Here is a 23,600-nt window from a genome sequence, read left to right as displayed (position 1 = left end):
CCCCTTGACCTTTTCTACATTTTGTTGTGTTACAGCATGAATAAAAAAATGTATTCATTTGACATTTTTTGTCACTGGCCTACACACAATAGCCCGTTATATCAAAGTGGAATGACTGTGTTTTTATAAAAGTTTACTCAATATGTTAATAAGTATTAAACCCCTTTCTTACGGCAAGCCTAAATAAGTTCAGGTGTAAAAATGTGCTTAACAAGTCACATAATAAGTTGCATGGACTCACTCTGTGTGCAGTAAGTGTTTAACATGACTGCCTCATCTCTGTACCCCACACATACAATTATGTGTAAGGTCCTTCAGATGAGCAGTGAATTTAAAACTCAGATTCAACCACAAAGACCAGGAACGTTTTCCAATGCCTCACAAAGAAGGGCACCTATTGGTAGATGGGTAAAAATAAAAAAAGCAGACATTGAATATCCCTTTGAACATGGTGAGTTATTAATTACACTTTGGATGGTGTATCAATACACCCAGTCACTACAAAGATACAGGTGTCCTTCCTAACTCAGTTGCCGGAGAGGAAGGAAACCGCTCAGGGATTTCACCATGAGGCCAATGGTGACTTTAAAACAGTTACAGAGTTTAATGGCTGTGATAAGAGAGAACTGAGGATTGATCAACAACGTTGTAGTTACTCCACAATACTAACCTAATTGACAGAGTGAAAAGAAGTAAGCCTGTACAGAATACAAATATTCCAAAACATGCATCCTGTTTGCAACAAGTCACTAAAGTAATACTGCAAAAAATGTGGCAAAGCAATTAAGTTCTTGTCCTGAATACAAAGTGTTATGTTTGGGGCAAGTCCAATACAACACATTAGGGAGTACCTCTCTCCACCTTTTCAAGCACAGTGGTGGCTGCATCATGTTATGGGTATGCTTGTAATCGTTAAGAACTAAGCACAGGCAAAATCCTAGAGGAAAACTTGGTTCAGTCTGCATTCCACCAGACACTGGGAGATGAATTTACCTTTCAGCAGGACAATAACCTACAACACAAGGCCAAATCTACACTGTAGCTGCTTACCAAGAAGACAGTGAATGTTCCTGAGTGGGCGAGTTGAAAATCTATGGCAATTTGACAGAGCTTGAAGAATTTTGAAAATAATACATGGGTAAATGTTGCACAATCCAGGTTTGGAAAGCTTTTAGAACTCACCCAGAAAGACCCACAGCTGTAATTGCCACCAAATGTGCTTCTACAAAGTATTAACTCAGGGGTGTGAACACTTCTGTATTTAACTTTAAATGAATTTTCAAAAATGTCTAAAAACATATTTTCACTGTAATTATGGGGTAGTGTGTGTAAATCGATGAGAGAAAAAAATGAAGGTAATCAATTTTGAATTCAGGCTGTAAAACAACAAAATGTGGAAAAAGTAATGGGGTATGAATACTTTCTGAAGGCACTGTACACTATAATACTTTAATCAAACATTTTAATTATTCTAAGTGTCAATTGAGAAATGGAATGGACAGTTTTTGAGGACAAAAAATTTGACTCACAGCAGTCGTGGCCACACTGATCCTTGTTTTTGCAGAAGTGGTTACATTGCCTTTTGCCTGGAACTGGTTGTGAGGAACCGGAATTTCAGCAGGAAAAAAAAAATATATAGCAAATTTTGTTTCAAAACAACAAAAACAGTCCTGTGAGTCTGCAAGTACAACTTAGTAATAGCTCAAAGCATTCTAATGTTTAGTGTAAAATCAGCCTACCCTTTTCTGTGGATGTGGAGTTTCTCTTCTGTGCCGTAGCCTGTGTTTGCTGGCCTGTTGGCTGTATTCTCTGTGTTGCACCCTGTGATCTCTGAGCGTTAGCCTGTGCTATTTGCATCGTGTCACGTTGCTCAGGTGTGAGTGCTTCACCTCCGTACCTCTTTGGTCCAGAGTAGAAGGCACTAAACTTCTGCTGAATGTCCAACCCCACTGCAGAGAGGAAGATCTCAAAGTAGGTAATAGAAGGAGGTGTATATTCTTACTTTTTACAATTCTCACTGAAACAATTTAATTCGACTTAAACTGCCTTTTAGAAGTTTTATGTAGTTTGTACAAATGTATTTTGAACAATAACAAACATAAAATCCTGACAGTTAACTGCCTGACCGTATTCTGAGCTGATTAGATTCACGCTGATCTCCTCTCCTTTGAAGGCTTTTGCCACTTCGATCTTCTTTGACCAGTTTCCCGACTTCAACAGCATCAAGTCTCTGGATGAACACACAATACAGTCGCTCTCCCTTACATATTTCTTTCCCTTGTTCTCCCTCTCTTCTGCTCTCTTTCCTTCACTCTTTTCCTTGTATGAGTGTATGACGGTAACATTTGACTTAAAGCCTGCAGGTACAATGCTTTCTAACTTGTTATAAGCATGTACGACCCTTTAAAATGTTTTATAATACACTTTTAATATGTTCTGTCTCTACCTACAAGCTTTAGGTAAAGTGTGTCTCTATGCATGTGTGTATCAGGTTGTGTCTGTGTGTGACGACATTTCTGGAAATGCCAGTCCTAATCTTTACGTGAGTTTTTGCAGGAAGACCACGTTGTTGTCACAGTCCCCGATGATCATTGTGACATAGTGGTGGTCATGAGTGGTTCTCTTTGACAGTAGCTGTTCGTGGTTTTTCACATTCACGGTCACGACAATCTCTGCGGTGGCGATGTTGTATCTTGGAAGCTAAAACGTGAAAAATAAACACGAAATGAAAGCTTGTTGGGGAGATGTATTCATTGATGTTAAATGATATAAGTATGGAACATATTCTGCTACGTCCTGCTACCAAATATTTCTATAACGATTCATCTTGATGACCATTTCCGTTCAAACTACAATTAAACCAAAGCAAAGCTTTTTACCTGCTCCAAACTAACTTCGTACTTGGGTAGATTGATGACAGCGTCTCTGATTTGGTTTCCAAACGGAGGATGTCTGTTGACAATCTAGAAAACATAAACAGACAACAAATATGTGCTTTTATTGGAGGTGAAAGCACATTGTGACAACTGTCGATGTAAAAAGGTCTTTAAGCAAAACATTTGATCGAAAGCCATGACACTGCATGTTGGTCTCAGGGGAAATGTCAATAAACCATTTGGAGATAGAGACAACAGTGGTGTTTAATGACTTTGTAGTTACAGTCATTCTCAGTTGATGCTATTCTCACCAGCTCCAGTTCCCTGGCGTTGGTCTGCAGTATCTTGTTGAAGGTGGTGAGCCCAGCGTTCACCATGGCCGTCGACAGAGACAACCCTGGATCAGATATCTGTGTTATCTGTGTTGTTACAGCCATATATATATATAAAATTATATTATAAATAAAATCTCAGTATTTAGCATCTCAATCTCAGTGTCATCATATGTCTATGGTTACAGCAATTTTCATGACTTTCATTTGTCTGGGAATAAAATCAGTTGATCAATGGGTTTTTAAAAGGCCTTGGCTGCGGATCCGGCATCTGCATACCGACCATTTGAACTGAGCGAATTCCAGAGCAGATGGCGTTAACAAACTAGCTTAGCCGACCTGTGTATTTTCCTAGTATTGGCGCGCTGTCGAGTATTGGCCACACGAGAGAAAATGCTTACAGTGAAATGCTTACAGTCTTCCAGTAATGTTACACTATGCTATTATGTTGGGTTCTGTTATGTAGAATACTATCTTTATGTGACCTTGCCGACATTGATTTGGCTTTGATCTAGCTTGATTAAACAAGACCCATTCGCCTGAGTAGCCTGTTCTCTGTGCGTAAAGTAGAGAATATATAAATGCGCAGGAGAAAAAAAAAGTTGGATCCGCAGCCACTCCGTTTGTAAAAGGGGTGTCTGACAGTGGAGGCTGGTGAGGGGAGGAAAACTCACAATGTCTGGAGCAGAGCGAAAGGACTGGCATCAAACACGTGGAAACCATGCGTTTGCTGTATTTGATACCATTCCATTATTCCGCGTCCAGCCATTACCACGAGCCCGTCCTCCCCAATTAAGGTGTCACCAACCTCCTGTGGTCTCATAGCAACAGTAGGATAACCTACTACTGTTCTACAAGCATTGACAGTATTTTGCACACACGTTCTGTATTCATTGACAGTATTCTATGTCTCCTTACCTATTTTCTCCAGCTGCTTTGAGACGTAAGGAGAGTCTTCCCACAGCTTGGCCCTGAAGCACTTGGCCAGTATCAGGGAGTTGAGTAGAGCAGAGAATCCTGTCTTGGAGCGCTGGTTTAGGAACTCTGCCAAGCCTAATGTAGTTCAAAACACATAGACACTATCTTACTGAAGAGTGTTTTTCAAGCGAAGGTTGTCTGTCAGATGAGGCTCACTGCTAATCATCTACTGTTAATGTGAAGTGATTGATGACTTACATCTGCTGATTCGGACTCCATTTCTGAAGATTCTCCCAGTGTCCTGTGCAAGTCCAAACTCTTGGATTGGAATGGAGCCAAATTGGGCTTGAATCAAACTGAGGGGGAAGACCGGTAGAGAGACAGAAGGGATGAATCTCAAAGGTCTTTCCTTGATTCCTCATGTGCCTAATTCCTCGTCTCCGCCTCAAAACGCAACGGAGGAAAAGACCCAAGGTTCAAGGAAAGACTTTTGAGATTCACCCAAAGAGAATACATGGCCTTCTCCAGTGTCACCCTCCATTTTCTCATGTTGGTACAATGTAGGGTTCTCTGCTTGACCTACCAGTTCACCTTCATCTCTTTGTTTTTGATCTTTCCCTCCATGGGATACCTGGATAAACAAAAGCCCAGATAGCAGCATTTACACTACCTTCAGGGCATTTTATTTGAATATCATTTATTGAATTCCACTATAACCTGATAGTGATCCTGTTCTTGTCCTTGTTCAACGTGTTCAAGGTTCTCTTCTCGTTCACTCTCAGCTGCACGTCAGTGAACTCTCTGCCCTTCGCCATCAATTCTATCTGTGTGAAGAAGACCCAGCTTCCATTTGAGTGGAATACAGAATCTACTCAATTCATCTATTCAAATTTCCTGTGTAACGAACAACACAAACTCAACAAACACAATACAGAAACTCAATATAAACAGTGTATGTGCATAATGAGAGACGCTACAGTGTTACTGTATACCTACCAGCTCAGGTAAGGTCTCAGTGCCAGTCACCTTGCTGAACTGCTTCATGGTGTCAAACGCAACACAGTACCTTGCCATCAGCCTGCCTGCCTCTGTACGGGATGAACACAGTTACACGTCAAGAAAATAACAGATTTCAATTAACGGCTTTGGGATGCTGGAAAGCACATGCAAGTTTCGGGCAAGTCTATGGGTCAAATGTCCCCGTCCCCTGACGAAATTCGAAATATGCCAACACCTGCGAAATCGTGATTTGTCCAAATAACCAGTGATGAAAAACCCAAGCCCCGGAACGAATGCAGCTCGATCTCACGCATTCTGTTGTATCATGACAGGTCTACGGTGCCATTTAAGTTTACCTAGTCTGTCCACGAGAGATTAAGGAGACATCCATCTGTATCATTGAATAACACCAAACATGTACAGGGTTTGTAAGTTGTTTTACACTTCTGACAATAAACAATGTAACAAAACAGTAAATGGCCATAGTAGCCTCTTGAACCAAAATGGTCAGCCTCTCTCAACCTGTAGCTTTGATGTTAACATCCTCATCCATGGAGATCAGACCAATGGAGGCCAGGGAATTCAAGTTCTTCAGACAGAGCTCTGAAGCAGGATGGGGAGAGAGATTTTTCAGTCACACAAATGCTATCATGATGGAGATATTCTGTCTTTTCAGATAAGAAGTCCATATAACAAAGAAAAAAACAGCAATGCCACACCTTGCAATTTGGCTTCGATTCCACATCGGTCCAAGTCAGTGGAAAAGCCTGCATAAAACGCAAAGGACAGTAAGTTGTTTTCTCCTCATGTACAGTACCAGTCGAGTGTGAAAAGCTGTCATCAAAGCAAAGGGTGGCTACTTTGAAGAATCTCAAATATAAAATATATTTTGATTTGTTTAACACATTTTTTGGTTACTACATGATTGCATATGTGTTATTTCCTAGTGTTGATGTCTTCACTATTATTCTACAACGTAGAAAATAGTAAAAATAAAGAAAAACCCATGAATGAGTAGGTGTGTCCAAACTTTTGTCTGGTACTGTATGTCCTCATGTCTTTTGAGCAACTGTTTGACACCATGTTGTGAGATGTAAGCACAGGCTAATAACGGTAATGTAATAGACTAGCATCCATGCTAATGCTGTACCATGCTGTACATTTGCTGGCTAATACTAATAGAGACCGGGGTCTGTCCAGTGTCTCTCCTTGCACTGACCATAGTGTTTGGGGTTCTTCAGAGCTCGGATGTAGAGGAAGCTGGAGCGGATCCAGTCCAGGGCCATGTTGACGTCTGAGATGGTGTGGAGGACAATCTCAGCGTTCAGGTGCTCCACCAGGTGGGTATGCAGGCTGTGGTCAAACAATAGGACATCATCATCACCATCATCTTCACAAGTATCATATACAGTTGAAGTCGGAAGTTTACACCTTAGCCAAATACATTTAAACTCAGTTTTTCACAATTCCTGACATTTAATCGTAGTAAGAATTCCCTGCCTTAGGTCAGTCAGGATCACCACTTTATTTTAAGAATGTGAAATGTCAGAATAATAGTAGAGAGAATGATTTATTTCAGCTTTAATTTCTTTCAACACATTCCCAGTGGGTCAGAAGTTTTCATACACTCAATTAGTGTTTGGTAGCATTGCCTTTAAATTGTTTCACTTGGGTCAAACGTTTTGGGTAGCCTTCCACAAGCTTCCCAAAATAAGTTGGGTGAATTTTGGCCCATTCCTCCTGAGAGAGCTGGTGTAACTGAGTCAGGTTTGTAGGCCTCCTTGCTCGCACACGCTTTTTCAGTTCTGCCCACAGATGTTATATGGGATTGAGGTCAGGGCTTTGTGATGGCCACTCCAATACCTTGACTTTGTTGTTTTTAAGCCATTTTGCCACAACTTTGGAAGTATGCTTGGGGTCATTGTCCATTTGGAAGACCCATTTGAGACCAAGCTTTAACTTCCTGTCTGATGTCTTGAGATGTTGCTTCAATATATCCACATAATTTTCCCACCTCATGATGCCATCTATTTTGTGAAGTGCACCAGTCCCTCCTGCAGCAAAGCACCCCCACAACATGATGCTGCCACTCCCGTGCTTCGCGGTTGGGATGGTGTTCTTCGGCTTGCAAGCCTCCCCCTTTTTCCTCCAAACATAACGATGGTTATAATGGCCAAACAGTTCTATTTTTGTTTCATCAGACCAGAGGACATTTCTCCAAAAAGTACCATCTTTGTCCCCATGTGCAGTTGCAAACCGTAGTCTGGCTTTTTTATGGCGGTTTTGGAGCAGTGGCTTCTTCCTTGCTGAGCGGCCTTTCAGGTTATGTCATTATAGGACTCGGTTTACTGTGGATATAGATACGTTTGTACCTGTTTCCTCCAGCATCTTCACAAGGTCCTTTGCTGTTGTTCTGGGATTGATTTGCACTTTTCGCACCAAAGTAAGTTCATCTCTAGGAGACAGAACGCGTCTCCTTCCTGAGCGGTATGACGGCTGCGTGGTCCCATGGTGTTTATATTTGCGTACTATTGTTTGTACAGATGAACGTGGTACCTTCAGGCGTTTGGAAATTGGATGAACCAGACTTGTGGAGGTCTTGCCTGATTTCTTTTGATTTTCCCATGATATCAAGCAAAGAGGCACTGAGTTTGAAGGTAGGCCTTGAAATACATCCACAGGTAAACCTCCAATTGACTCAAATGATGTCAATTAGCCTACCAGAAGCATCTAAAGCCATGACATCATTTTCTGGAATTTTCCAAGTTGTTTAAAGGCACCGTCAACTTAGTGTATGTAAACCTCTGACTTACTGGAATTGTGATATAGTAAATTATAAGTGAAATAATATGTCTGTAAACAATTGTTGGAAAAATGAATTGTGTCATTCACAAAGTAGATGTCCTAACCGACTTGCCAAAACTATAGTTTGTTAACAAGAAATTTGTGGAGTGGTTGAAAAACGAGTTTTAATGACTCCAACCTAAGTGTATGTAAACTTCCGACTTCAACTGTAAATTCATGTAACCCAAAATTAAGTCGAATGAGGTTTTGGAGGTCTTGGAAAATGTAATGTCCCCATACCTGCTTTCGATGATTTCCGCTCCATTCGTGAACTGCATGTACTTGTCTTTGGTTTGAGTCTTGGTCATGATCACTGCGGTCGCTGATGTATCAAACTAGAGAGGAGACATCGAAGGCAAAGCTGTAGATAGAGGTTATGCTTTTTGCGAGCAGTACACAAACAGTTCACAAAGCAAAGGAAAAGGTGAATAAGGCTATGGGGCTGTTTTAAGACTGGGCACTCCTACAGTACACTGACGAGCTAAGCATGCTGGGAGTCTGGGACTACTTGAGGGTTTGTCTGTGCTCCATACCTGTGGCCGGCCTGCTCGGCCAATCATCTGCAGCATGTCGGCTTCGCTGTACTCCTCACAGGCGCCCCCGATGTAGTGCATGGTGGACTTGATTACCACCAGGTGGGCTGGCAGGTTCACCCCCATCGCCAGAGTGCTAGTTGTAACTGAGACATTTCCCCAATAACTTCACACAATGTTTCTTTGGTATTTCATATGACATAAACATGTGCCATGACAATGTTAAGGTCAATAATGTTTCTGATCCTGAAGTATGGAGGAAGATTGTCGGTAAAGGATGCACTAAATATAGACTGAGATATTGAAAAGCTTTTCTATATTTAGCCACATCCACAGTATATTTTGACACTAATCTTTATTAAACCCTCTATACTGGCATGACTGTGATGAGTAACACATATGATTGGCCTGTAATGGAGGATAGAATGGTCGTTCCACGAATAGAGTACATTTTAGGTAGTGTAACTTCATACAAAAAAATAACTATTCATTTAATGTCATTTTAACATTCTCTCATGAAGAGCAGATGTTCAACTTCATAAAAAACATGTTTTCCCGTCTCAAGGGGTTAAATAAAATGACTTCAGTAAGTGCCATGAAACTAACTGGATTGACCGTAACATGGTTACAGTTTTCATCTTAAACCAGCCATAATCCCCTTGTGAAGCTTGTTGTGTGTAAAAGCATTTCTAGCCTATCTATCTATGGGACGTGTTATTCTCGACACGCTCAGTTTTCCACCACAAAACACCAGAAAATTGCCAAAAAGAGTAGAACCAGCTTTGACTTATTCCACATTTTCCTGTATTACAGCCTGAATACAAAATGGATTAAATATATGTTTTTTCCTCACCCATTGACACACAATACCCCATAATGAGAAAGTTTTTTTTTAAATGTATGCAAATGTATTGAAAATTACATACATAAATATCTAATTTACATCAGTATTCACAGCACTGAGTCAAAACATGTTAGAATCACCTATAGCAGCGATTAAACCTGTGACTCATTCTGGGTAAGTCTCTAATAAGAGCTTTGCACACATGGATTGTATAATATTTGGCAATAATTGTTTCCCAAATTCTTCAAATTGGTTGTTGATAATTGCTAGACAACCATTTTCAAGTCTTGACATAGATTTTCAAGCAGATTTATGTCAAAACTGTAACTCGGCCACTCAGGAACATTCACGGTCTTCTTGGTAAGTGTCACGTCCTGACCAGCAGAGGGAGTAGTTGTTTAGTATTTGGTCAGGACGTGGCAGAAGTTGTGTGTTGTATTGTATGTCGTTTCTAGTTGTTCTGTTTCTGTGTTAGTCTTGTGACTCCTGATCAGGAACAGCTGGATATCGTTGTTCCTGATTGGGAGTCATATATTAGGTGTGTGTGTTTTTCTCTTTGGGTTGTGGGTTGTTTTATTTTACACTGCTAGATTTATGTATAGCCTGTAAAATGGTCACCGTTTCATTCGTGGTTATTGTTTTGTCTGTGTACATCATAATTTAAATAAAAAATGATGTTGAGCACGCAATCCGCTGCGTATTGGTCCACTTTTTCTGACAGTGATTTTGAGATATCTTCAGACGAAGGAGAATATCGTGACAGTAAGCAACTCCACTGTAGATTTGGCCTTGTGTTGTAGGTTATTGTCCTGCTGAAAGGTGAATGAATCTCCCAGTGTCTGGTGAACAGCAATTCAACTCTATAACTGTTTTAGCATGTACTCTATTCATGGAACTACCCAGATACTCACACAGCACAGGCAGGTCTCCCATGTTGAAGGCCTCCTCGATCCGCTTCCTGTCTGACACGTCAACTCCAGCGTGGTGGAAACCAACCCCAAACAACACCAAATCTGGAAAAGAGAAAACACTGGGCTAGTAATTTCACATTTCTAACGCAAAAATAGTTACATTCAAATCAATGAGCAATGTTTGCCTACATGGTACAGAAGAGAAGGAATATAAATTCTCCACCGACCTCTGAGTTTTGAGTCCAGGAGAGAGTTTGCATAATTCACCAACCTGCAAACAGAGGATTCCATCGAATCAATCAGATCAAACTAAACAGCAGGAAATGTGTATTGAATACCTGTACATCTATAAAGAATGAAAAGGGAAGTAGCTCAACCTTTGTTTGTGCTCAATACTCATGATGAACCTGGCATCCTTGGCCAGAACAGTGGCCGACTGCTGGACTCCTTTCCTTGTTGAACAAAACTGTTAAAAAATATATATAATCCTATGTGTGAAATATTAACAATGGCAATACTTACTGAAACGTATAAATAAGGTACTGGTCAAGTCTACATTTCAGAGACCCAAAAAGAGTTCCTCACAACAAGTGTTGGTTTCTGGTCCGAGTAGGTCTGGATGATGTTGGCCATCTTGTAGTTGAGTGACAGGTCGAACTTGAACTCAGTCTGGTTGCTGCTGCAGGGGAAACCCAGCACTACTTTCCTCAGTTTCACAGGTCTGTGACTCTCATCCATCTCCAGACAAGTAGCAGGGTCTCTGTCGTCACACAGCCAGTCTGCTATCTGCCATGCCAAACCATTGAACACAGTAAGGAGAAGTAATTTCTTCAAATAAATGCTCCGTTTAATGATAATCAGTAACTAGCAATGCTATCGAGCTCCCGCCTTCCCCATTTCCTATTCCCTTACTCTTTCTGAAGGAGACAGGACTGCGGACACAATAACAACATAACAAGACACGGAGATGCATGTGTCGGAATGGCAAATGATGAACATAAAGGGAAAGAATGACTATAGTGAAGGAAGTCTCTTTAGAGTATTTGCATATGGCCAAAGTGTGACATCCCCCCTCTTTGACCCTCAGCCACTTACATCCTTGGTATTGGGGATGGTGGCGGAGACAGCCACAAATCTCATGGAGAGGTCCTCCTGAGAGTTCTCTGCTGCACGGTAGGCATGGACCGCCTTCATCCTGCTCACCACCACCTCTAGTGTGGCTCCACGCATTGGGTCCTTCACCACGTGCACCTAGAAACACAGAGCCAAGATAGATTATATTTAATTGTCAATGTAACACATGTATAACACAATAATAGACAGATATGCTCAGTACAATGACAAATCAAGAAACAATAGATCACCATTTTTTATTTAAAAATGTTCTATAGGACATTGAAGAGGAGACAGTAAAGGTAGGAGAGATTGCGAGTCAAAAGGGCAGTAGGACGTCTGGTTATGCAGGCTGTACATGTGTGCTGGGGTCCGTGGTTTTAACCGCTGGACCACACAAGCCACAATAGAAGGCTTGCAGTTGACATACGATGCCTCCTAGCGGCTATATTGGAAGATTCCGTCAACAGCCGAGTTGCTACCCCAAACTGCATGATAACAGTGCCTAAAACTAGTTTATTCATCACCACGGTCATTTTCTGTGGATTAGTTGGCTGCTCTAACAAGGCAGGAAAGACAACGGGGGGAAAATATGTTTGCAGATTCCCCGCAATCATGAAACACCATTGGTTATGCCAATGAGATAAGACTCAACAACTGTCAGAAATGCGAAAAAAACTTTTTCCCCGTCAATACCTGAATCCAGACAGCTATCAGTACAGGGTCTGCTACGATCATTTCATCACTGGTAAATCAAGTCTGATCAATTTCGAATTTAGTTGAGCTGTTATGCTATCCAGGTGTTAACAACACTAAGTTAGCGAAAAGTAGCTAATTAGTTAGCTTGTAGTCTAGCTATTAGCATGTGTAGAGTGAGTTTCACGTTTTGGGGAAGCCATTTTTTTCACCATAAAAAGGCACCTTTATAACTAAGGATTGCATGCCTCTATCATTGCATTTGCAGACTATTGTAAGTATACTATTCCTAATGTGATGAGTAGATTGGATAGTGATAATTTAGGCTATAAATAAACGCTTAGCACCGGAAAATGTGGCCTTTAAATGTGGCGTTTGATAAACATTTGATGCAATTCTACACTTTATATGACTGGAGACATTAGCAGAATATTATTTGATACGATGGCTTACTCTACTGACAACAGATCAAGAAAAACGACCTTGTCTCGAATGCAACCATGTCATCTAGAATATGACACTAATTTGACAAAAGCTTGATCCCTTCTAGCCATAACCATGAAAAGGGGAGATGCAAATTGTAACATATGATGTCCATATAGCCTGGAGGACAATTATTGACCAAAATAACTCCAGTGGTTATTATATATTCATAAGATAACCTAATGATAATTGGTTGAGAACTTTACTCATAAGAGGGAAAATGTATGGACATTACAGCATAGGACAGAGGCCTCAATGGGATAGGACAACCTGCCGTGTTGACTATTGGCTGTTCCATCCCAACAATAGATTTAATCTTTACGTGACACTAAAACACCTGAATGAATTAAGAGCCCTGGTGGTATAGGCGACCTGAATAAGTACCATTCTAACATCAGGAGTGCTTTTAATTGGTTTATGTACTACTGTAGGTTCACCAGCTGACCTCTTATCAAGACACCCACATCGACTGGATTCCCACTGTGAAGATGAGCAATGCTGCAGCAGCATCAGCGTCTACTACTTGAGGAAACATCCCTCAGTTATACGAGATGGTTGTCATATGCTGTGCTTTGGACAATTTCAATGAATCCGTTGTGCCATTTGAGTAGAGAGCGCCTTCTCATTGTCGTCATGACAAAAGTGCCTCCTTAGACCATATGGATATATAAAATTTATTTATTTATTTCACCTTTATTTAACCAGGTAGGCAAGTTGAGAACAAGTTCTCATTTACAATTGCGACCTGGCCAAGATAAAGCAAAGCAGTTCGACAACATACAAAAACACAGAGTTACACATGGAGTAAAACAACATACAATCAATGATACAGTAGACAAAAATAAGACTATATACAATGTGAGCAAATGATGTGAGATAAGGGAGGTAAAGGCAAAAAAATAAAGTAAATAAAGTATAGCAAGAAAAACACTGGAATGGTAGATTTGTAGTTTGAAGAAAGTTCAGAGATAAAATATAAATAATATGGTGTAAAGGAGCAAAATAAATAAAATAAATAAATACAGTAGGGAAGAGGTAGTAGTTTGGGCTAAATTATAGATGGGCTATGTACAGGTGCAGTGATCTGTGAGCTGCTCTGACAGCTGGTGCTTAAAGCTAGTGAGGGAGATAAGTGTTTCCAGTTTCAGAGATTTTTGTAGTTCGTTCCAGTCATTGGCAGCAGAGAACTGGAAGGTGAGACGACCAAAGGAGGAGTTGGCTTTAGGGGTGACCAGAGAGATATACCTGCTGGAGCGCGTGCTACAGGTGGGTGCTGCTATGGTGACCAGTGAGCGGAGATAAGGGGGGACTTTACCTAGCAGGGTCTTGTAGATGACCTGGAGCCAATGTGTTTGGCGACGATTATGAAGCGAAGGCCAGCCAACGAGAGCGTACAGGTCGCAGTGGTGGGTAGTATATGGGGCTTTGGTGACAAAACGGATGGCACTGTGATAGACTGCATCCAGCTTGTTGAGTAGGGTATTGGAAGCTATTTTGTAAATGACATCGCCGAAGTCGAGGATTGGTAGGATGGTCAGTTTTACGAGGGTATGTTTGGCAGCATGAGTGAAGGATGCTTTGTTGCGAAATAGGAAGCCAATTCGAGATTTCACTTTGGATTGGAGATGATTGATGTGAGTCTGGAAGGAGAGTTTACAGTCTAACCAGACACCTAGGTATTTGTAGTTGTCCACAAATTCTAAGTTAGAACCGTCCAGAGAAGTGATGCTGGACAGGCGGGCAGGTGCAGGCAGCGATCGGTTGAAGAGCATGCATTTAGTTTTACTTGTGTTTAGGAGCAGTTGGAGACCACGGAAGGAGAGTTGAATGGCATTGAAGCTCGTCTGGAGGGTTGTTAACACAGTGTCCAAAGAAGGGCCAGAAGTGTACAGAATGGTGTCGTCTGCGTAGAGGTGGATCAGAGATTCACCAGCAGAATGTCCACCAAAAATGTCACCACCAAAAATTATTCACCACCAAAAATGTCATTTGGAAGGTGTAAAATACTGTTTATGATATTGTAAACATACTGTACTTTAATAATAGGCTGTATTGTTGTATGGGTGAAATGAAAAGCGTTGTTGCCTATGCTTTGACTAGCCCCATTGAATAAAAAATATTTCTAATAGCCCAACTATTTTCTTTCTTTTACAATTTAAACACATTTAGCAGAGACAATGTAATTGCTGTGGTAGCCACTCAGACCTTCTGGGAGAAAAGTATCTGGCATTGAACTTGGTGGTAGTAGTTGTGTGTGTTTGAAGCGAAGGATCCCATTATCTGCTTCCACCGGGATTACAAGGGTTGGATTTGCACAATGGTTGGATTTGCACAGCACAAGGCATGTACAAAATTTAGTGTAACTGATTAGCTTCATACATTGTCTACTGGTATTGTTTTTCAATTGAGAACAAAGAGCTGAACAATATGTAAACAATGTGTGAGTTAAGCTATTCTCTGCTTCAAATGCAAAATGTCAAGGGGTGCATTGCAAATGCCCATAAGGCTAATGCCATCATACTGTAGGCCAGTGGTTCCCAACTCCGGTCCTCGAGTACCCCCAATAGTACAGTTTTGTTGTAGCCCTTGACAAACACACCTATTTCAACTAATCATCAGGCCCTATTGAATTGAATCAGGTATGTTTGTCCAGGACTAAAGCTAAAATATGTGCTGTTGGGGGTACTTAAGGACTGGAGTTGGGGAACCACTGCTGTAGGCATATGGCTGCATTGGCACTGCATGCCATTATCAGCTAAAAAAAAAAATTGGGTTCACATATCCTGAAAAAATTATGACAATCAAATAAAACTAATTGGAGAGCTTATGACTGAACAAAAAGGTACTGTTAATTTGAGAATAAAACAGAAACAACACAAATTAGACACAGAGTCCCCTCCCCTCTTTATTGCAGGATTGTGATCTGTGACTAATCAACCTCGACACTAGTTATTCTTGAATAATAGTTAACTTAACAATTAAAACAACTTTAAAGACTTCAAAGAATCAACACTATTTCATATAATTTCAAAGTGTACAAGTGAGCTAACTCATATGTAAAGGTTTGACATTTTAGTAACAAGCAGGCTATTACTATTAACACATAATTTCAAGGGAACAAAAAAAAGTCAATACCAGAAGTGGCTAACCTCGCTCCACTAACCCCTGATCTACTGGGTGAGCAGACTTCTGTTCCAGGCTAGCAATAGCACACTTGATTATTAACTAATTAGGTTCGATAGATTGATACTGTGTTTATCGCTCCCTATCCCAGTCTGTTGTCCTCACATGCTTCAAGATGGCTACCATTGTCCCTGTACCAAAGAAGGAAAAGATAACTGAACTAAATGACTACTGCCCCGTAGCACTCACTTCTGTCATCATTAGTTTTGAGAGACTAATCAAGGATCATATCACCTCCACCTTACCTGTCACCCTAGACCCACTTCAGTTTGCATACCGCCCCAACAGGTCCACAGACGACGCAATCGCCATCACACTGCCCTATCCCATCTGGACAAAAGGAATACCTATGTAATAAAGCTGTTCATTGTCTACAGCTCAGCATTCAACACCATAGTACCCTCCAAGCTCATCATCAAGCTGGAGGCCCTGCGTCTTGACCCCACCCTGTGAATTGGGTCCTGGACGTTCTGAGGGGCCGCCCCCAGGTGGTGAAGGTAGGAAACAACATCTCCACTTTGCTGACCCTCAACACTGGGGCCCCACAAGAGTGCGTGTTCAGCCCCCTCCTGTACTCCTTGTTCACCCACGACTGCGTGGCCATGCACGCCTCCAACTCAATCATCAAGTTTGTAGACAACACAACAGTAGTGGGCTTGATCACCAACAACGACGAGACAGCCTACAGGGAGGAGGTGAAGGCACTCGGAGTGTGGTGTCAGGAAAACAACCTCTCACTCAACGTCAACAAAACAAAGGAGATGATCGTGGACTTCAGGAAACAGCAGAGGGAGCACCCCCCTGATCCACATCGAAGGGACAGCAGTGGAGAAGGTGGAAAGTTTTAAGTTCCTCGGCATAAACATCACAGACAATCTGAAATGGTCCACCCACACAGACAGTGTGGTGAAGAAGGCGCAACAGCGCTTCTTCAACCTCAGGAGGCTGAAGAAATTGGTCTTGTCACCCAAAACCCTGACAAACTTTGACAGATGCACAATCGAGAGCATCCTGTCGGGCTGTAACACAACTGCACTGCCCTCAATCACAAAGCTCTCCAGAGGGTGGTGCAGTCTGCACAACGCATCACCGGGGGCAAACTACCTGCCCTCCATGACACCTACAGGAAGGCCAAAAAGATCATCAAGGACATCAACCACCCGAGCCACTGCCTGTTCACACCACTACCATCCGGAAGGCGAGGTCAGTACAGGTGCATCAAAGCTGGGACCGAGACTGAAAAACAGCTTCTATCTCAAGGCCATCAGACTGGTAAACAGCAATCACTAACTCAGAGAGGCTGCTGCCTACATCACTGACCACTTTAATAAATTGATCACTAGTTACTTTATACAATGCACTCTAAATAATGGCACTTTAATAATGTTTACATAACCTACATTACTCATATCACATGTACACTACCGTTCAAAAGTTTGGGGTCACTTAGAAATGTCCTTGTTTTTGAAAGTAAAGCACATTTTGGGTCCATTAAAATAACATCAAATTGATCCGAAATACAGTGTAGACATTGTTAATGTTGTAAATGACTAATGTAGCTTGAAACGGCTAATTCTTTTATGGAATATCTACATAGGCGGCCCATTATCAGCAACCATCACTCCTGTGTTCCAATGGCACATTGTGTTAGCTAATCCAAGTTTATCATTTTAAAATGCTAATTGAGCATTAGTAAACTGTTAGCACAGCTGAAAACTGTTTTTCTGATTTAAAGAAGCAATAAAACTGGCCTTTAGACTAGTTGAGTATCTGGAGTATCAGCATTTGTGGGTTCGATTACAGGCTCAAAATGGCTAGAAACAAATAACTTTCTTCTGAAACTCGTCAGTCTATTCTTGTTTTGAGAAATAAAGGTTATTCCATGTGAGAAATTGCCAAAAAACTGAAGATCTGGTTCAATGATGTGTACTACTTCCTTCACAGAACAGCTCAAACTGGCTCTAAGCAGAATAGAAAGAGGAGTGGGAGGCCCCGGTGCACAACTGAGCAAGAGGACAAGTACATTAGAGTGTCTAGTTTGAGAAACAGACGCCTCACAAGTTCTCAACTGGCAGCTTCATTAAATAGTACCCGCAAAATACCAGTCTCAACTTCAGTGAAGAGATGACTCCGGCATGCTGGCCTTCTAGGCAGAGTTGCAAAGAAAAAGCCATATAAAAATAAAACATTAAGATGGGCAAAAGAACACAGACACTGGACAGAGGAACTCTGCCTAGAAGGCCAGCATCCCGGAGTCGCCTCTTCACTCACTGACGTTGAGTGGTGTTTTGCGTGTACTATTTAATGAAGCTGCCAGTTGAGGACTTGTGAGGCGTTTGTTTCTCAAACTAGACACTCTAATGTACTTGTCCTCTTGCTCAGTTGTCCACCGGGGCCTCCCACTCCTCTTTCTATTCTGGTTAGAGCCAGTTTGCGTTGTTCTGTGAAGGGAGTAGTACACAGCGTTGTACCAGATCTTCAGTTTCTTGGCAATTTCTCGCATGGAATAGCCTTCATTTCTCAAAACAAGAATAGACTGACAAGTTTCAGAAGAAAGTTATTTGTTTCTAGCCATTTTGAGCCTGTAATCGAACCCACAAATGCTGATGCTCCAGATACTAAAGTAGTCTGAAGGCCAGTTTTATTCCTTCTTTAATAAAAAATTTGCCGTTTCGAGCTACAATAGTCATTTACAACATTAACAACGTCTACACTGTATTTCTGATCAATTTGATGTTATTTTAATAGACAAAAAGTGTGCTTTTCTTTCAAAAACAAGGACATTTCTAAGTGATCCCAAACGTTTGAACGGTAGTGTATATACTGTATTTTATACCATCTATTGCACCTTGCCTATGCCGCTCGGCCATCGCTCATCCATATACTTACATGTACATATTCTCATTCACCCTTTTAGATTTGTGTGTATTAGGTACTTGTTGGGGAATTGTTAATATCTGCTAACCATGTGTATGTGACAAATAAAATTCGATTTGAATCAGGTGTGTTAGTGCTGGGCTGGAACAGAAGCCTGCACACCCAGCAGGGTTGGCCTGCTCCAGTTGTAATAGGTTTATATATTGTGTGACTTTTAAACTGTATTTTTGTTCACTAAATTTGCGAACATAGGTACACATATAATCCATGGTATACAAGGATGTCCCCTTATTCTCTTGGGAACTCTTCATCTGCAGACAGGGTTTCACAGCTCTCTGTACCTGAGGACGGAAGACATTACAAAATAACAGGCTGCATTATCCTCAAATTAGACAGCACTGAATATTATGTAGATATATCTCTATGTACTTAGTTTTTTTTGCTGGGGACTGGAACTGGAGAATATTTTCAAAATGTCCTCCCACAAAGGTACCTGCCCTATCCAGAGTAGCCTACTCTCCATTCTCTGACAGCAGCGACTGATAGCTAATCATTTCACCCTATTCCATGGCTGTTGGCTTGCTACCTCGCTACAAATACATTTAGAGTTACAACAATAAATACATCACAATACCTAGCTAACTAACTAATATGAAGTTAGCAAACTGGTGAAATTTAATTCACTTAGCTAGCTATACAGTATGTAAAGTTTTCTAACTAGCAAACATTTCGTTAGCAGCTCACTAAGTTTCTGGTGCAAGCTAGCTAGTAATACATCGTTTTCGATCATTTTCAAAATATATTTACTTACTTGAATAGGTTCTCCCACTGCCTTCGTTTTCTAGGTCCTTAGACAAACTAAATAATGGGCAATATTCCCAACGTTTCCGGTGGTAGCAAAACGTAGCCAGCCATGTGGACGATTGGAGGACTTCCATCAGACTGACTTTGGTCTTCCAACATGATGCATCTGCAAGCCCTCTATAGATCACAATCTGGGAAAGAATGTTTCACTCTATCCAAGCTGTTTCAGAGTGTTATTTGGTCAAGTACTGTATATGGTTGCAGTCCTACCTGAGGGAATTTTGAACAGAACATCAAATACTAAAATGTATCCACTGACCTCGTCAATAAGGAAAAGCCGGACCAACTGCAGCAGGCAGTTATCCCTCCACTTCCTCGTCATGCTGTCCCATTTTTCCTGGGAGAAACAGAGAAATGTGTCTGTGCTTTATCATGAACTGGTTAATAAAGTGTTAACCTTTTACTGCAGTGGGTTAAATCTGGGTCACACAGAGTGTTTCTTGGTAGCCTTAAACAAATCTACTTTGAAACAAAAGTATACACATCACACACATGGTTATGGGCTTAAACAAACACCTGTACCATGTCAGATATAGAGTTGAAATGTATTCCATTTTGAGTTCCCATCCCAATATTACACATCACAGAAGACTGAAATATAATAAAACCGTTTAACATAGAAACACTGGATTTTCGTCTAGTTTAAAAAAAAAAGTTGACTAATTATGAAATGATGACAAATATTCTGAAGATTCTACCCATAAGGTCACTTGGTAATTTGACAGTAGGCCATGAATTCTCTCGATACAACTGAATTGATCCATCCTCGCATCACTAACAAACCCCTATTGCAACAAGGAAATCACGTCTGCTATGGTCACAGGATCAGCCACCTCATTGCGCTACATATTACACACAAATAAAAATGTCCGCCAGTGACAGGCTATGCGACATACAGTATACTGTACACTGGGATACAGTGTCACTCACAGGTGTGGTTATGATGATATTGGCGTCTTGAATCTCAAAGAAGTCGTCGATCTCTGTGTCTCCGGTCAGCTCCTTGCAGCTCAGGCCCAGAGGCCCGAATTTCTTATTCCAGTCCTCAAAGCGCTGGCTGCATAGAGCTTTGATGGGGGCCACTGAAGACGACAGAAGCATTCACAATCAATCCATCTCATCATACAGTCTTCATTTTATAAAATGTTATCAATTTACATTTTGAACACGTAGAATATATGGGTGTAGTCAGGTCATAAATGACTTACAACATGTAAGCAACAAACCAGATATCAAGACTGCATACGGGCTAACCCATACTGTAGCATGAATCAGCTCTTAATGTCTTAGTGATTTTACCTAGTGCTTTTGAGAAGGATACTAAGTACTGTAATTGGAGGGCCTTACTGTACACAGCTTTGACGTTTCTCCAGGGCTCTGTGGTCTCCATCAGTAGGCGGATGATGGCCAACTCAAAAAGCACAGTCTTACCAGAGCCCGTAGGAGCACAAGCCACAAAGTTCTTACTCGTGTATAGAACCTGCAAAACATACATGGCTCATAAAAATGTCTCAAGGAGACTGTTTTGCTGTTACGGTTCTTAATTGGATGACAATTCGGAATGCTTACGTCATCTAGGGCTTTTGATTGAACGTAGTTGAAGTAAGGGAACTCTTTGAAGACCGATCTAAATTTAGCAGCTGTGTTCATTTGATTAAGGACACCCAACAAACAACCCACAATTGTTCCCTAGATTTCATGTAGTCATCATCAAGCATGCATCAATCAAGTATTCATTAACTTTTCATTCCTTGCGTTATTATGATGATAAAACAGATGCGAAAGGATACGGATTTCAGAGATTGGTCGGAGTATCCCAGGCCCAGAAGTACCTAATATGAAAACAAATCCATAGACATCTCATTTTACATTCACACCGACAGTGATAACCCAACCCCAGTCAAAATGGCAGATATTGTACACCCCTTAGTGGTATTTTTCTGTCATTACAGCAAAGAGGGCATTGGGTAGCGCTCACCTCGTTTCACCGCATCAAGCTCTAACGAACAGTGACAGGCTGCTGCCATGACCATTACATCTGAGTACATTCTTCAGCTACAATACCTCATCATAGCAATATGTATATGATTTATATATATAAACACAGACATGGTGTTAGGTTCAGTCTGTGCGGTACTACTTTGTATGTGAAGGGGTTGGGGTGTCATGGGGAGAACATGAGCCCTCTTGGTGCCCTTGTCCTGTGTCTTCTGTGGTGGTCCCCGGGCTGTAGGCGGGCCCAGACCGGTGAGGGGCCCGGGGCCTGCTGCCGACTGCTTTGCCAGCCGAGGCTCTGTCGCCATAGAAACCTGGTCGAAGGTTTGCTGCACTCCGGGTCTTGCCTGGTTGAGGCCACTGTTTGAGTTTGCGCTGCTGTTCAACACCTGACCACTGGGAGGTTTGAACAAACTGTAACGACAAAGAGATTATTTAATTTATAGGTAGAGAGATCACAAGTGCTTACAGTGATATCCCACATATCATGATGTAACTAGTACAGCCATGTATTTGATAAAGAAGGTGCCATTTCAGAAGGGCTCTGACAGACGCCATTACATTTCAAAACAATAGTATCTGACGAAGACACATGATGGGGGACACTGACATCTACTATGTATTCTGAACGCACAGTATGCACACTCATTAGTTTCATTTGAATGGCTTACCTTCTCCGTAGAGGTGGGCTTTGGCTGAACTCCAGAGGGAAATGTTTCTGCTCCAGTGCATGACCAGACTCCTGTGGGGTTTTAGTTTGACCTCTTCTAACCTTTGTGGTATCCTGGGATTTATTCATGAAGTCTTCCTGAGCCCAAAGGGCACACCCGCCCTGTGCCTCAGGTTCTTTTCTTCCATCACTGGTATTCTGATTTAATTTGTTATTCTTGGGAGTGAAACCATCACCGTCAACTGCTCTTTTCAAAGGGGGAAGGAATTTGTTGGGCTTCTGAGAGAAACCTGCATTGGAGATGGTCAGAAAGGGATTTGATAGATGACATGATAATGCAATGATTGACAGGAAGGAACATGACTTAAAACAAGACCCAGTTTAAGCCTAGTCTTGAACTAAAAATCCTTTTCAAAATATAATTTTCATTGAAAGTGCATTTTAGTCCAGGACTCGGTTTAGTCCGGGTCCGGGAAACTGGCCCTTACAGTATTGACTGAATTTACTAAAATTATTTAATCACTTCAAATGCCACTTACTGAATGATGAAAGACCCTCTGCCTCTTTCTGGATGTCCTGAGTGGCTGGGATCTGGGAGAGGGACAGAGGGGGTTCCAACTGCCAAGAACTCTGCTCTTGACAAAGTGGCTTTCTGGAGACGGGAGAAGGGCAGGAAAAGGGTTAAGCAAAGCTTAACATGGCTAGGAACTTTACTCTTGCTAAATACAAATCTAGTGGGGCATGACTGTGGGATGCAGGTTGTTTCTTACGACTCACACTTTGTGGACAACTGGCCTCTCAAAGAACAGGTTATCCAGGGACAAAGTGCAGTCTTCTGAGTCCAACATCTCGTTAGGTCATGTAGGCCTATGCAACAGTCATCTGTAGAATTACAAAGTTAGATGTAATCACGGTATACAGTGCATTCGGAAAGTATTCAGAGCAAAGGGTCTGAATATTTATGGGAATAAGGTATTTTAGTTTTTTCTAAAAATCTGTTTTTGCTTTGGCATTATGGGGTATTTAACCCGTTACAGAATAAGGCTGTAACGTAACAAAATGTGGAAAAAGTTAAGGGGTCTGAATACTTTCTGAACGCACTGTATGCAGCAGACACAGACAGGCATTTCAGGGCACCAAGGAGACAGACAATGTTGCCACAACAGGAAAGTCTTTATAGGTACTGCCTAGGTTTGCAGCAACTGGGAGAGATTGTAAGAAAGGTAAAACATGTGTCAGTAGCCTGACTAGACCTCATAAAATATCTTAATTGTAAACATACTGTAAAGCCTAAAAAAAAAAAAGGTGAAAAGGCCTAAGGGGTTGAAACCCCTACACCAGATCAACGCAAGATGACAGTCTCTTGGTCAGGACTAGCAAGGATCGTCACTAGTTACCACAGCCACAAAGTCATAAACCCCGCCTATTTCTCCAATTTATCTTCTTAAAATTAGATGTTAAA

General features: G+C 41.4%; 1 protein-coding gene across 3 annotated transcripts in view; it reads right to left on the bottom strand.

Annotated features, from left to right (window-relative positions):
* The window catches only part of LOC106568985 (putative ATP-dependent DNA helicase HFM1), a 29,248-nt gene that overhangs the window by 5,169 nt on the left and 479 nt on the right, over positions 1-23,600 (bottom strand). For 2 of the 3 annotated variants that reach the window (XM_082960732.1, XM_014139915.3), the window contains exons 2-31: positions 22,916-23,020; positions 22,678-22,790; positions 22,140-22,428; positions 21,614-21,882; positions 21,264-21,305; positions 21,043-21,113; positions 20,821-20,953; positions 20,404-20,555; positions 19,733-19,810; positions 11,353-11,508; positions 10,843-11,043; positions 10,635-10,723; positions 10,485-10,528; positions 10,258-10,359; positions 8,503-8,648; positions 8,210-8,304; positions 6,345-6,478; positions 5,845-5,892; positions 5,648-5,728; positions 5,123-5,214; positions 4,844-4,950; positions 4,710-4,757; positions 4,385-4,482; positions 4,127-4,261; positions 3,188-3,273; positions 2,880-2,963; positions 2,543-2,700; positions 2,127-2,230; positions 1,740-1,949; positions 1,530-1,592 (exon numbers count right to left, since the gene is read on the bottom strand). In XM_082960732.1, the coding sequence (XP_082816858.1) occupies positions 1,530-1,592; positions 1,740-1,949; positions 2,127-2,230; positions 2,543-2,700; positions 2,880-2,963; positions 3,188-3,273; positions 4,127-4,261; positions 4,385-4,482; positions 4,710-4,757; positions 4,844-4,950; positions 5,123-5,214; positions 5,648-5,728; positions 5,845-5,892; positions 6,345-6,478; positions 8,210-8,304; positions 8,503-8,648; positions 10,258-10,359; positions 10,485-10,528; positions 10,635-10,723; positions 10,843-11,043; positions 11,353-11,508; positions 19,733-19,810; positions 20,404-20,555; positions 20,821-20,953; positions 21,043-21,113; positions 21,264-21,305; positions 21,614-21,882; positions 22,140-22,428; positions 22,678-22,790; positions 22,916-22,986 (3,499 nt within the window). In that variant the 5' untranslated portion in view covers positions 22,987-23,020. Of the gene's footprint in view, positions 1-1,529; positions 1,593-1,739; positions 1,950-2,126; positions 2,231-2,542; positions 2,701-2,879; positions 2,964-3,187; positions 3,274-4,126; positions 4,262-4,384; positions 4,483-4,709; positions 4,758-4,843; positions 4,951-5,122; positions 5,215-5,647; positions 5,729-5,844; positions 5,893-6,344; positions 6,479-8,209; positions 8,305-8,502; positions 8,649-10,257; positions 10,360-10,484; positions 10,529-10,634; positions 10,724-10,842; positions 11,044-11,352; positions 11,509-19,732; positions 19,811-20,403; positions 20,556-20,820; positions 20,954-21,042; positions 21,114-21,263; positions 21,306-21,613; positions 21,883-22,139; positions 22,429-22,677; positions 22,791-22,915; positions 23,021-23,239; positions 23,355-23,600 lie in introns of those variants that run through there. The other variant, XM_014139916.3, reaches the window with a different exon arrangement.

The sequence above is a fragment of the Salmo salar genome, chromosome 14 (genome assembly GCF_965601325.2).
Source record: "Salmo salar chromosome 14, fSalSal1, whole genome shotgun sequence".
Lineage (NCBI taxonomy): Eukaryota > Metazoa > Chordata > Actinopteri > Salmoniformes > Salmonidae > Salmo > Salmo salar.
This window is presented reverse-complemented; position numbering and strand designations above follow the sequence as displayed.